Here is a 14,595-nt window from a genome sequence, read left to right as displayed (position 1 = left end):
TGTGGAAGATATGACATCAACCACTCGATGACTCTGTTGTATGGTAGAATGAGATGTTCTAAATCCAAACTGGTGGTCAGGAATAACATGATATGAGTCAAGGATTGGATATAGGCGTTTTAATAAGAGTTTTTCTAGGATTTTGCCCATAACGGGCAGGAGTAAAGTAGGACGGTAGGAATATGGATATTCAAGTGCCTTGGAGGGTTTGGGAAACATTTTTATTACAGACATTTTCCAAGTGTCTGGGAAATAGGTGGAGCGGAGTGTAGCATTATATATTTAGGTAAGGAATAGAATGGCTTTACGAGGGAGCTGTTTCAGAATGTGTGCTGTGATAAGATCGTGGTCAGGAGCATTTTTAGAAGGTAATTGTTGGATGATGTTCAATATACTGAAGTAAGAACATACAACACCCCAGCTTAATGGAAACCTACTACTGTTATGTCAGTTTCCTCAGTATAATTTAAGGAACGTCTTTCCTCAGCCATCAATCTTGTAGTTAAATTGAAAAGAGTTCTCATATCGGAGCCTGTGCTTTCCCAAGCACTTATAAAATATTTAAACTGCTCTGGAAGTGTTATTATTATTTTTGAAATGATCATATCATCTGGTATGTCATTGCCCTATGATTTTAATTTAGATGCCAATTTTTCGATAGAGCTTATGTGGTCAAGTCTATCCCAGTCTTAAATTTAAAATCAAAAAATTCTTGCAAAAGTAAAACTTTTCCTGAGAAACATCTCTCTCATATATGTCACATATTTTAGAATACATTTGACTTGCAGTAGTACAAGTCAAAATCAATGGTAAAAAATTAAGTCTGATTTCGTTCCCAAAATCAATGGTTACCTTGATTCTACAAAATCGTCTTTGAGACTCAAGTTTTTTAGAGTTTTCTCTAGGTGTCTATATAATATATTTATCACTTTCTAATACAAACATGTTGGCTTTATCTGGTTCGTTTCATATATCATTACACTGTATATCTGTTGCAATCATGCATAATCTTGCTAGAGATAATGCATCATAATCTTCTAATGCATTTATTGATTATTTAATTGTTCAATATTTATCATCCACAGGTTACTACAACTTCAAGTTACTATAAATATAGCTGCACTCTTTCCAATTTATTTCTTCGCGGAGCAGCGTGGAATGACGAATTGAAGATTATTGTTGAATCTAAACCAAATCGCCTTTATAATGGTAAATATTGATTAAAATCAGATTTCGTATATAAGATATATACATACATATATGGTTCATGCTCCAATTTTTGTACTATCTGAGTTATATAGCTTTTTAAGAATAATCGACCACCTGAATGTGAATGATTTTTTTGTTATTTCATCCTCTTTGAAGCTAACATTTCCTTCTCCCTTTAATCTTCTAATCATTAATTGTTATCTAGTTATAAAACATATAAAGCTCGTTTCATTATTCCCTAGCCATATCATAAAGCTGAAGCTGAGACTTTACAAGTCAATCCTATCAGTTTCTTTTGTAGTAAACCTTGGCTAAATTTTTTCTTTCGCCATGTCCATGGTGATAGGAAGAAGTGGCTGTGGTTGGCTAGCCCTAACCGTGCAAGTCGATCCGCCTCCTCATTCCCAGGTATACCACAATGGGCTGGAATCCACTGCATTATGGAATAATAGATATACTTTAAGTATTTCTCTTTTACATTCTATAGATTTCCGGCATGCGAGAATTCTAGCGTTAGTCGAGGGATGTCTAGACGCTATTGCCACTAGTGCTGCCCTAGAATCCGATAGCAGAACTATCTTCTTTGCGCAGGCGTGAGTAAGCTTTTCTAAAGCTAAAGTAATAGCAGCTACCTCTCCATCAAAATTGGTAGCGTTTGCTCCAGCAGGTGCTGACAGTTGGAACAGGCTATTATAGACACCTGCACCCGCATTTTTATTTGCCTCTGTAGCTGACCCATCGGTGTATATATGGATCCATTCTGGCTCAGGGTAGCGCTCGGCTATAGTGGCCAATGCCACAGTCCTTAGTCTTCTGCTGGGGTCATGGATTTGTTGATGGGAATTATTAGATCCAGCAGTATAGCATATGGACACGTCCAAACGCTTTGTTCAGTCAAGTCAGGCAGAGGCTCTCTTATCTCAAAGTTCAGGCCTAGGCTTGTGATAATGGATTTCGTTGTCTCAATAAATGTTGGCTGCGTTTTTAGTCGCCTAGTATTACCAAGAGTGCTAGCCCAGTAATCACTACCATTCCTAAGCATGCGCTCGTAAAGGATGGCTAAAAAAAATGGCTGCAATCTTTTCAGCACTATCTCAAATATTGGTAAAAAAACATAATTTAATTTTAGATGAAGCACACCAATCACTATGATATGTTGTACCTCTGGCACACGGTTTTCGGTCACTCTCCAACCCATTCATAAATTACCCTTCATTGTACGCTCACAAAAGAAAATTTCGGACTAAAAGGTTATCAGGACACACTAGAAGGAAGAATAAAATATTTGTTCTCCTTTGTTCCCTTCTTCAACCACTAATGTATTTTTATTGCTGGTCACGCCCTAGTAATCGACAAAATCAATACCTACAAAATTTAAATTTTGTATATTGCATACATTCATAGTATTTCAGGACCTCTTTATTTACATGCTTACCTTTAGGCCGAATTCAATTAATAACAAAATTCAGCTCCCACATAAATTCACGACCCCAAAAGAATTCAAAGGACTAATTAAAAAGCTCAAGATAAAGAATGTTCTTGGCCTATTTGATCCCAGTCATAGCAATTAAAATGTTACAGAGGAAAGCTGTAGTTTTCATCACGTCAATTTTTAACAGTTGCCTGCGTATTGGATATTTTCCCAATACGGAAGATGGCCCAACTCATAGTAATTCACAAGCCTGGTAAATAACTCACAAGAACGCTAAACAAATCAGCAGCTATAGACCTGTCGAGGTGGGTCATTTTCTTGATTATTCTGTTTGTCCAGAAGGCCTCGACAATGTGTGTTTAGTTAATAAAGGTAGTTGATAAAGAAGCTGACAAGATAGGATGAGACTAACGGGCAATAACCCAGATGGTAACCTCGTCCGACTGGGTATTATTCCGATAAACATGAGGGAGGTATTCAGACCTAGAGGTTTGATAGTCGTCAGAGTCATGCAGGAAGGTGCATTCGTCCTGCCAAGTACTATTCCACCAGAGGCGATGGAGATATGTAAGCTCGGTGGGTGTTATACACGTGAGTGGTGAACACAAATAAAATGTCGCTGCCTTACTAGGAATCACCATATCAACATTAAACTAACCTACACAAGATTAGCAATGTTATATCCTATCCAAAATAGAAATTCCAAATTAAAACCAGAAAGAACTGTTCTTGTATTTAAAACAATTCTCAGACCACTGCTGATGTACGGCTGTGAAACCTGGGGAGTGGCAACCTTTAAGAAAAAAAAATTACAATCTCTTCAAAATAATGTCCTAAAAATCGCAATGAATGCTCCTTGATTCATAAGAAATAGCCAATTGCATCGGGAATTACAAATGGAGTTGTAGCGAGAGGGAGCAAGCGGTTTAGTAAGAGCTCACCAGAGCGCTGCGCCTCGAGCCTCACCGAAGCTCTCAAATTTACTTAATACTTCTTTTTGTTAAAAACATATTGTCATTTTTATATATTAATAATTTCTGTATATAACATTTAATAATGTCAATAAAATGATTAATAAACGAAACCGAAACAATGCACGAAACTATCTCAAGCAGTCATGTACCGACCGCTTCTCGGTCACAGCCGCATGGACTAGGCCTATAAATAAGGGACTCTAAATACCCAATTTGATCTTAGATCCACATCCTTACCTGGGTCTAGTCATGGCACTGGTGGCGTACACACTGTTTGAGATAGGGAAGTTCATTGCCAATCTATACTCGCAAAAGTTGTTTCTATGTACGCACACCTAAGACGATGGCCTATCTCCTCTCCATCTCTCCAATAATCTTAGTCCGACCGCTTCATCTCGGCAACTAAGATTGTAACCTAATCCTTAACGGTCACACTGGTCCGTCCGATTCATCTCGGCAACTAAGATTGTAACCTAATCCTTAACAGCTACACTGGTCCGTCCGCTTAATCTCGGCAACCAGTGTAATTTCCTGTCTCTCCCCGGCTCTAGTCCGTCCGCTTCATCTCGGCAACTAGAGCTGTACCTAGCCTTATCAGCTTACTGGTCCGTCCGCTTCATCTCGGCAACTAGAGCTGCACCTAGCCTTATCACCTTACTGGTCCGTCCGCTTCATCTCGGCAACTAGTAAGCTGGCTCCTATCTTGACAGTTCTAGTCCGTTCGCTTCATCTCGGTAACTAGTAAGCTGGCTCCTATCTTGACAGTTCTAGTCCGTCCGCTTCATCTCGGCAACTAGAACTGTTACTCCACCTCAGACTCTCTCACCTAGACCTCCTCTACCTAGTCAGTGTCCAGGGCTCATCCTCTGGCACGGCCGTTCCTATCTTATTATTGAATACGCCTTGTGGTGGGCCTTCTGTAAAGTGGATATCAGGCTGGAGAAACCGCCTAAGACCAGACAACCCCGACAGAGTCGATAGAGGATTAGATCAAAAGACGGTTCATGAAGTTCCACTCCCATTTACCGACAGTTGAAGGAGCAGTGACTTGGGAAACTTTTATTTATTTATTTTCACCTTCCCCTGCCTTACAAGGAATACAGGTGTGCAGCAGCAGTTCAATGTTACATATCCATCATCAAACTACTGTTAATAAATCAATTTATAATTAATAGTTCACTAAGTTTTCTTATAGCTTTCATCAGTTTTCAGTCTTCTGCGCGTCTTCCGCCCACAGGCATTCCAGGGGCTGTTCTTCTTCTTTGACGGATATTGAAGTGGCTTGGTCCAATAATTGTTTTGCACCCGTATACAAATTCTCTGTGAGGGCGTAGAGTCCGGTTTTCCTCAGCAATTTGGGCCGTAATGCATCAAAGACGATACAGTCTATGATGATGTGCTCGGCAGTCTCCGGAACACCACAACTAGGGCATAGAGGGTCGATATCCATCCCGTGGCCATGAAGCTTGGCTCGAAATCCTCCATGTCCCGTGAGAAATTGAGAGAGCCAGTAGTCTGGGAGGACCCACTTTGCTTCCATTCGTGACCGAACGGTGGGGAAATATTTCCTTAAGGTAGCACCTTTTTGGTTTGTCATCCAACACCGGTTCCATTCTTCGGTGGTGTCCTCCCGGAGAATGGCTTTCCATTTACTTGGCTGACAGACCTGCCGAGCCCTCTTTCTAGAACATCATCATTTCTTCCTGCAGGAGAATGGCTGGTTCCAGACAGGGGAGGCATACCTCAGAATACCCTCGACCACTCCTTTATATATGGTCATTTTCGTTGGGAATCTGAGGTCCCAGGAGGCGCCCCACACACGACTAAGGCCGTTCAAGGATTGACCCACCCTATTTCCCAAGTAATCCAAGTGAGGAGTCACGTAGAATCCTCTTCCAAATCTTACGCCAAGATAGGTGACTACCTCACTTGGACATATCCTTGTTCCTCGAATTATTAAATTAATAGGGTGGGCTCTATCAGTTTTTCCTCTTAAGAGAATGGCCTGTGTCTTGCTAGAGGCCATTCGCAACTTTTTTCCCTCGCACCATTCTCCAACCAGGGTGGTACAACGTTCTGCTTGCTGTTTTAGGCCGGCTCTGCTATTAGAGGACTCTACTGCAACCAGATCGTCAACGTAACCAGTGGCTGGGAACTGCTCTTCCTCTAAGTCTCCCAACAACTCGTCAAAAATCAGCTTCCATAGGGCTGGGCCAAGTACTGAGCCTTGAGAGCATCCCCTCTCTATGGAAGCTTTTACTTCATAAGAGGTACCTTTAATCTTAACACATCTATCCTCGAAGTAGCTCCTTATCAAGTTGCTGGCGACTTCATATTTCCGCAACTGCTGAAGCAAGAGGGGCCACCAGACACTGTCAAAGGCAGAGGATATGTCAAAGAGCAGCAACATGACATACCGCTCCTCACTCTGTTCAACGTCTGCTCGCACTCACAACAGAGCATCAGCGGTTCCTTTGCCTTTTGTGGATTCGTATTGCCGTGGGTGACTTGCTCTTGTAAAAACTGGTACTAGCCTGGTCATGATTAAGTGCTCCAGAACCTTGCTCATCACAGGGAGGAGACATATAGATCTGTAGGACATAGGGAGCTGCTTATCTCTGTCCCCTCCCTTGAAGAGGAGTCTCGGATCAGCAATCTTCCAGCTTCTTGGAAAGAAGAGGAAAGCCTCGGGCCTTGTAGAGGTCTCTTTTCATGATGGTTAAGGCCGGTGTCCACCATGGGACATGTCGAGCCCTCGCCTTTCGGTGTCGGAGGGAGTTCTCGGCGACATCTCGGATAGCATCGGTAATCCTGGAACTCTATAGTTCAGGTCATCCATATTTGCCAATTCAGCCTCTGTCCAGTCCTCGTTGAGAATCTCTCCCTCCAGCATACTTCGAAAGACATTCCAATTGATTCCACGTGTTACATGCCCTTACCTTGTGAACATATCGTCTCATGTAATACATCAAAAGACAGACCTTGTGGTCAGAACTCGTCTCGGATCTGAGGGTCCAATCGACAATGTATCTTATCAACGTCAGCGAAGCCAGAGTTACATTTATCCAGCCCTATTGGTCCTGAGAACGTTGGGCCAGTGGAGGGATTATTTATAACGACAAGCTGGCTTCTCGCAATGAACTCCCTGAATTAAACACCCCTTCTATCAGTCCGATTGGATTCCCAGACCGTGTTCCAAGAGTTGGTATCTGAGCAGATGATCATGTTTCCATTGCTAGCGGTGATCGCTTCCATGGCGGATATGCTCTCTTCTATCATGTTTCCTTGAGCTATGTATAGAGATACCAGAGTAAAAGCAACGCTACCTCACCTGATGTAGCATGCCGCACAATCCGCCATGATGTATTGTCTCAGATCCATCACGTCAAGATTGGGGTTGTTGACTATGATAGCAGCCCTGGGCCTCTTTTCTCTACTCCTCAGAGCTATAATTCTTGAGGTGGGGCCAAACCCCGTGACCAAGTTCCCATGGCAGCTCGGTTCCTGGACCCCCAGGACATCATAGCGTTGTGCGAGAGCTCTCAGCTCATTCGCCACAAGATGCCGACGGCCCATGTTGAGCTGGAGGATGGTGAATTTTATTCACATAAAGTGGATTTCACCATTTCTTGGGCCCACATTAAGTGCACTTGGCACACGATTTGTGCTTTCTTTGGTTCAAGGGTGCATTAGCTCGCACATAGTTAATACAGTTCGGGGCAGCCTGGGCCTTTTTTATTGGACATTCCTTTAGTACATGGCCACTAGCAGCACACCATGTACAAATCACAGCTTCCTCTGTACATGTGGCCTTGGTGTGTCCATAGGACTGGCACAGCGCGGGGTGTTGAGATGATCTTTAAAGGTCATCGACCACCACCCTCCATCGACACATCCCATTTCTAAAAGTTGGAACCTTACCATGGGATGCACTTCTAGCACCCAGTTCTTGGTAAAGCCATTCCTAGTCACAGTGGAGAAGAGCGGCCGAAGATCATCATTTACCAATGGAGTGGGGACCGACTTCTCGGTTATTCTTCCTCACAAAAATCGAACTAGTTCCTCTGGGTTCCAGGAGTGAGGCACACCCCTCACCTCAAACCTAGGTTTCCTCCTCGGAGCTATGTTAGCTTGTAGTCCTCTGTCACGAAGTTCTTGCCACCCAAAAACTTTGTTAACATGAGAACTGTCATCCAGGCGAACCAAGAGAGCAGAACCCGACTTGGTCACATGGACGATTGCTGCTTTCATGCCGATTTCTGTTGTGAGCGGTAATCCATTTATGATATCAACTGCGGTCTTGCCGGCCCCACTAATAGTGACGTAAGTTGGCTTCGGATTCTGGGTAGGCTTGGATGGCAAGGATTTAACAATCTCCGCCATAGTCTTAGGTTTTGTGTGCACCGCGGAATCGTTCAGCGGAACAGGCTCGAGTTGAGCTTGCTCGCTTATTGGTTTTATTCCTTCAGCTGAAGCTGATTTTTTAGCTTTTTTCTTATTTATTTTCCTTTTGACCTCAGTGAGAGGTGTAGGATCAGATAAAATATCACTGGGGTCTTCAGCCGCTGCTTCTTTTATTTCTCTCTGTTGTTCTACAGCTACAAGTCGCCGGTTAGAGAATCCTTCCATGAGTTTTGGCACAGACTGTTCAACAATAATCTGGGTAATCATTGAATGGACACTCGGAAAAGCGAGCGTCTCTTTTACAGCCCTTTGGACAAGGGTAGAGACATTCTCAATTTTTTCCTGATATTCCTTCGTTTTGTCATGCATCGTTTCAATTGAATCAAGTAGATACTGAAACTTACCGTTGATGTAGTTCTGCACCTTTGTGCTAACGTTCCTGTCAGTATTTTTAAAATAAACTCTCAAGTCCTCCTGGATTAAATTCACTTTCTGGAGTTCAGAATTACACTCAGCCTCTTCAAATACTGCGGAAATATCGCCCTGAGAACCTTTCCTAGCCCGTTTGGCATTAGACCTTAATAGCTTTAAAGATGTTTTCTCTTCAGCTTCTCTCGCCTTCGATAATATTTCGTTTGGCCTAACCTCAGTCATTTGGTCACTAATTTTCGGTGTCCTTTTGCTCACTAATTACAAAAGTTCACCCTAGTCCACACTCATGGGCTTAAAATTCAAATTGACCAACTAACCCTACCGTCTCCAACTAGGGCAAAAAAAAAAATAAATAAATATAAAAAAACACTGCTGTAATAAACGCTTGTCGGAAAGTCGGAGCATCAATACCAATACCACATACCAAGCTATGTCGATGACATTCATCGTGTTGGGTCTGATAGGAAATACAACTTGGAAAACCCAAGTTCAAACCCAAGACTGAAGCCCAGGTGGCTGAAGGACATTCTGTTATAAATTCTATCATTTACACTGCTTCTATTTTATTTATTATTATTTTTCCCTCTTCGTACTTTTTTTTTTCAAATCAACTTGTTTCTTTTTTTTTTTTTTCCATAAGCGACAATTGTTTGTTTTGTTAGGTTTAGGAATGTTGTTATTTTTTGTTATTAATTTTGTTTTTCTCTTATATTAGGAAGCATAATTTTTATCTATTTATTTTCTTTTAATTATAATGTTGTGTATAGTTAGGGGTGTCTTTTGTACGAGACTTTACCCCCCCATAATCAATTGTTAAAAAAAAAAAAATAATGGTTACATCAACCATGCAAGGCCCACCAGGCCGATCTGGTATAAAACAAATAAATAAAAATACATGCTTATCTTTTTTTTAAGCTTCTCTTGAGAGTAAAGATAAAAATGGTTGGTTTGTCTCTCCTTAGACAGTTAATTCCTAGTGGAATCGAGATTCTCAGTGGAAATTTTTGCAAGAGTGGCCAGGATGGTGATGAAGAGACAAATATTTGATTTTCTTTCAATATTCACTATTAGGACATCCTAGCTTTGACAAGTGGGATTCTCAATTGTTAGGTCAGGAAATTGATGTTTGTGAAACTAATTAGCAAGGCATTATAAATCTTCTTTCATAGCCAAAATCTTTTATAAAAAAAGAGATGAATAGTATTTTCATCTCCCAACGAAATCAAGTAAGATAGATGTTGATGTAACAAGTCTCTAATCGTCACTATCTTTTTTTTCTTGAAGACATGGGAGTGTTTCAAGTCAGCTCGCTTATGCACAAAAACAATATTAAAAGATTCATAAACATGTGATGTTTGTTTATATAAGATGTTTAAAATAATATTTGTATATTAGGCTCCATGTTGGGTCTCATAATCATAATACATATGATAATAGCAAAAAAGTGAGAATGTTTCAAGTATTTTTAGGCAGAACAAGTTTTTTTTTTTAAGTTTCAAACTATGTTTTATGTTGAAATTCATTTATGTTCAAAAAAGTGAAGACTAATAACTGTATCTACTAAATGAATATTTGATTAATACAGTAATTAGGTCTTATCACTCCTTACTCGTATTTGTTACTCTCTAGAATAAGACTTTTTTTTAAATTCAAATTTTAAGAATAATAAAATTTTAAGTTTTAACTTTCAAACCAAAAAAAGGAAACAAAATTTTTAATCCCTCAAACCTAATTGTTCTGCATAATATTATATTATAATATCCTCGTTATTTCAACAACTTTATTAATCAAAGTAACACTTACACTTCTACTGTGGTTTAATCTTTTTTATTACAGTACTGGTTAAGTATTTCGAAGAAAATAGCCTGATGTTTATGCCATTCCAAGTCACATAGACTGTTACTATTATGACCCAGTGAAAAATAAATCAAAATTTCAAGAATTGTAGAAGTTATAGGTGAATCTTTATACCGAGACACCTGTTATAAAGTTGTAGGTTGTAGCGGATTTGGGGAGGCTTGAGTAGTAAGGTGATGCGGAACCCTGAGCAATAACAATGTTGCATAGCTTCTTTGGTGATGGTGTGGGCCTTGGAGAAGATTTGGAAAGTATGGAATACCTCCAAGAAGAAACGGGAGTCCGAAGGACCTCTATAATACCAAATCCATCATTAATTTATTTATATGAGAAGATGGTTGGGGGTGCGGTCAGAAAATAACACAAATAAGTTTTTAAAAAACTTATTTAATAGTGCCAACATTGCGGCTAGAATTCATCATGGCTACTTGTAGGAGATCAGAGACCTAAGCCTCTTAGAATTCTGACCGAAACATTGACACTATTAAATGAGGTTTTTTTTAACTTATTTACATTATTTTCTGACCACATCCCAACCATCTTCTCCTCATATATATTATTCATGGTCAACTATCTTCTCCTCATACATATTATTCCTGGTCAACTATCTTCTCATCATTATTAATTTATTTAATTTTCTTATGATTCCCTCTCGCCACCCCTCTGAATCTGGAGAGTTATGAAAAACGTACAAATAAACTGAATTTATAATAGTCAGTACTTTTACCTATACATACAAAAAACCAGAGAGGGGAATAACTTTTAATCAATACCTTTTAAATGAACCAGCACACATAATTTAATCTGCAGAATAATTTTGTTTTAAATATTTAGGTATTTAAAGTAAAAAGTTTAATGTCTACTCGGTATAAAAATGGTGCATTTTCCAATATTTTTGAAATGAAGAAAACATACAAGAAATATAGTTAAAGGCTTCATCTGCATTTTTTACAACATGGAACTTTTTTTTTCATTTTTGATGTCAGGATCAATTTAAAATTCACCTTATTGTTTTAAGTAACCTTCAGCACTTATTTGTTTAATTTAACTTTATACATAAGATATCCTCTATACATCTTGAAATGATGTTAATGATTCTTATAGGAATTATATTATTCTTTTCTTCTAACAATCTCCTGAGATCAATGATACAGTAAAACAAGAAGCTTGGAATGTAAAATGGCTTTCATTATTCAGACTTTACAATTGTCACTATGTGAAAAAAAAACTTAATGAATAGCTAAATAAATAATTAAACAGACTATGGGAACGTTTTGTTTAGTCACATAAGTGTTATTCAGTTTTTTAGCCAACACTCACACATGAGCGCACATCACCTCTCGTTTAATACTGAACTAATGTGAACAACATTATTTTAACGTTAATCAAGTTAATTACATATTTGAGGCACTCGGTCGTTAAACATGGAGCCTGAGATTGAAGTTTTCAGTAGATTTATTTAGTTTTCTTAAATACTTTTCATAGATTTTTGAAAGAATTTTTAGGAAATTTTAATTTTTAAAGGTATACTGCCGGTTTTGTTATTGTAATTGTTGTTATTTACTCCTAGTTAGACTATTGTAATTAACAACAATTTTAATATTGTAAAATTTTCATTTTTAGTGTTATGTTTCATTACAAATGCCTGATGAGGTATCAATGAGGCTTAAAATGCAACTTTCTTGAACAGGCTTACAAGCTTATAAATCCATTGCAAGGAGTAACAATCAACTAGTTGATAGTATGAATCTACTGTCTGCTCCGAGGGTCATATGGTTCTTGGGAGCACTCCATTACCTGATGCATAGATATGGGCGAAGTATGGGCTGTGCTAACAGGAAATTTGTTTGTTCTAAGACTGGCACTTTTCTTATTTCACACACCTTTTATCTGCAGCTATCATTGGTCTGGGTTTTTTATTTTTTTTTTTTAGCAGGGAAAAAATCTTTAGTAAGATGAAGTGCAACAAACAACAGTTTGAAATTCCTACTCACTAAATAAACAGCTCCCAATTCTTTTTTACCACCCTCTGGAACCACTGTCTAGCATTACTTCCCAAACAGAAGAGCTATACACCTACTTCTTCTTTGGACATCTTATTAGCCTGGCTTCTCCTTTCTCCCTCTTGTGCTCTGAGCCTTCTGCTCCTTTTCACCACATAGTCTGCTACAGCACTCCAATTCTCCTACCTATTCATCATCAAAGCGACTAAGTTTTCCAGGACTAATTTCCTGATTTTTCCTTGGTCTTCCAATATTTGGCATAATCCTAGACAATAGTTACTTGTACTGCTTTGGCACTAACTTTGAGCAAGAGTACATCAATCAGCACCTGGAGAAATCTAACAGGAGTGTGTGTGTGCATAAGATATCTCTTAAACACAAGAAAAGTACAGCTATCATCAGACCACTGAGATGTGCTCATCTTTTTGTTCTATGATTTAAAATTGTTTAGGAAAGCAAAGTGGCACTTCACCATCAAATGGTTTTCCTAATACCTAGGCTTATAACAATTTCTTGTAGGAAGTCATATTCAATGTCACTATTGTTTCTGAAATGGGTTGGCCATTTATGCACTCTTCTCAATTAATGTAAAAGAAAAAATATTTTATGGATCAAACTGTGTTATAAATAATGTGTTAGTTCAAAACTACATTTTTCTCCAATGTATAATTTTTTTTCAGCAATGCCACCCATAAACCTTACTCCTGAACTAAACCGAGCTGACAGTGAGGATGATGAAGATGATGAAGAAGTTGCCCAGCAAGACAAAGCGTTTGATTCTCTTTACTCTTGCCCAATTTACAAATCTGTCATAAAAGAAGTCGCACCAAAAAATGAAAAAGCTTACCAAAATAATTACCTTTTAACAGTGAATCTCCCTAGCCTTAAAAGTGAAACAACATGGATAAAACGATCAGTTGCATTATTTAGTACTGTAGATGACTAATCAAAATTCAAAATAAAATTAAGATAAGGCTAGGACACTCAATATTTACCTAAGTATATTGTTTAGTATTTTTCACATTTACATTATTTTTTTACTTGTAACTAAGTTATTATTATTATTATTAATTTGGCACTATAACTCGATGTTGAGTCCTGGTCTCCTGCACCAGCCACCACCAATCATTACGATCTTGTGCGGCTGCCATCCAGTTTCTCACTCCCATCATGGTCCTGACATCACCACTCACACCGTCACTCCATCGAAGGCGAGGTCTTCCTCTGTGTCTTGTTCTATGAAGTACCTCTGTCACTATTTTCCTTGGCAGATCATTCTCAGCCATCAGAGCAACATGCCCGGCCCACCTCAATCTACTGAGCCTCACAAACTGGACGTCTGGTTCCTTATATAAATCTTTGAGCTCCTGGTTTGTTTGACGTCGCCATATCTGGTCAACCTTGACAGCTCCAACGGAGATTTTACGGAGAATCTTCCTCTCCAAGACCATAAAATTGTGCTCACCAGCCTTGGAAATAGTCCAAGAAGAATTGGCCGAATAATTGTTTTATACAAATACATCTTGGTGTCCTTAGTCAAGGCACGGCTCCTAAAATAAGGATTGAGGCTATAATAACAGCAGTTGGCACATAAGACTCTTCGTTTAATTTCGGAGTGCACAACATCGTCTTGGGTTATGAGCGATCTAAGATACAAAAACTCAGGGCATTTTCTAAAAGTATATTCTCCGATCCTGATTTCTTCACTGGGCCTGAGGATTTCTTCTGTGACCATGTATTTGATCTTTTATGCATTTACTTCAAACCCCATTTTTCTTGCTGCTTCAGCTAATTTCATAAATCCATCAGAGACAGCTTGGAAAGAGCATCCAGCAATGTCAATGTCATCAGCACAAGCAAGAAGCTGTATTGTTCTGCCCACTTGAATTCCAGATTCTCTAATGGCTTTTTCAAGAGCTAAATCAAAGAGGAGGCAGGTCAATGCATTCACCTGCCTTAGTTCTCTTCCTGAGACAAACTCATCAGATCTTGCTCCCCAATCTGCACCATGCATCTCACCTCTCTCATGGCTAGTTTTGACCTCTCTCATTCTAATTAACTTCTTAGGGATGTTGAATTCTCTCGTTGCCTTGTACAACTGTTCCCTATGAATGCTGTCATATGCTGCTTTGAAGTCAGTTGAACAAATAAGTGGTCCGTTTTAATCCAGTATTTGCGTTCTTTCTCAAGCATGATGCATAAGCAGAATATTTGGTCAGTTGTAGATTGTGCAACTAAGTTCAGTATTATTAATAATTTCCTTCAAAAAATGCATTGCTCACCC

General features: G+C 39.1%; 2 protein-coding genes across 2 annotated transcripts in view; one reads left to right on the top strand and one right to left on the bottom strand.

Annotated features, from left to right (window-relative positions):
- LOC106682032 (dynein axonemal heavy chain 1) overlaps positions 1–13,281 on the top strand; it is a 236,643-nt gene extending 223,362 nt beyond the window's left edge. The window contains exons 68-69 of the mRNA XM_067050254.1: positions 1,086–1,209; positions 12,992–13,281. Coding sequence (XP_066906355.1) covers positions 1,086–1,209; positions 12,992–13,257 — 390 coding nt within the window. The 3' untranslated portion in view covers positions 13,258–13,281. The remainder of the gene's footprint in view (positions 1–1,085; positions 1,210–12,991) is intronic.
- Positions 13,282–13,378: 97 nt separating this feature from the next.
- LOC106682031 (uncharacterized) lies at positions 13,379–13,762 on the bottom strand. The gene has a single exon (XM_014422663.1). It carries the CDS (start codon positions 13,760–13,762, stop codon positions 13,379–13,381), a length of 384 nt encoding a protein of 127 aa, XP_014278149.1.
- Between the last annotated feature and the right edge of the window lie 833 nt (positions 13,763–14,595).

This window comes from Halyomorpha halys, unplaced genomic scaffold, assembly GCF_000696795.3.
Source record: "Halyomorpha halys isolate HHAL.00 unplaced genomic scaffold, Hhal_1.1 Scaffold385.1, whole genome shotgun sequence".
In the NCBI taxonomy this organism is placed as follows: domain Eukaryota; kingdom Metazoa; phylum Arthropoda; class Insecta; order Hemiptera; family Pentatomidae; genus Halyomorpha; species Halyomorpha halys.
Note: the sequence above shows the minus strand (reverse complement) of the source record. Positions and strands in the feature narration are given on the sequence as shown.

Coding starts and splice junctions, on each gene's coding strand:
- LOC106682031 (XM_014422663.1), bottom strand. CDS start 13,762: ATGGTCTTGGAGAGGAAGATTCTCCGTAAAATCTCCGTTGGAGCTGTC.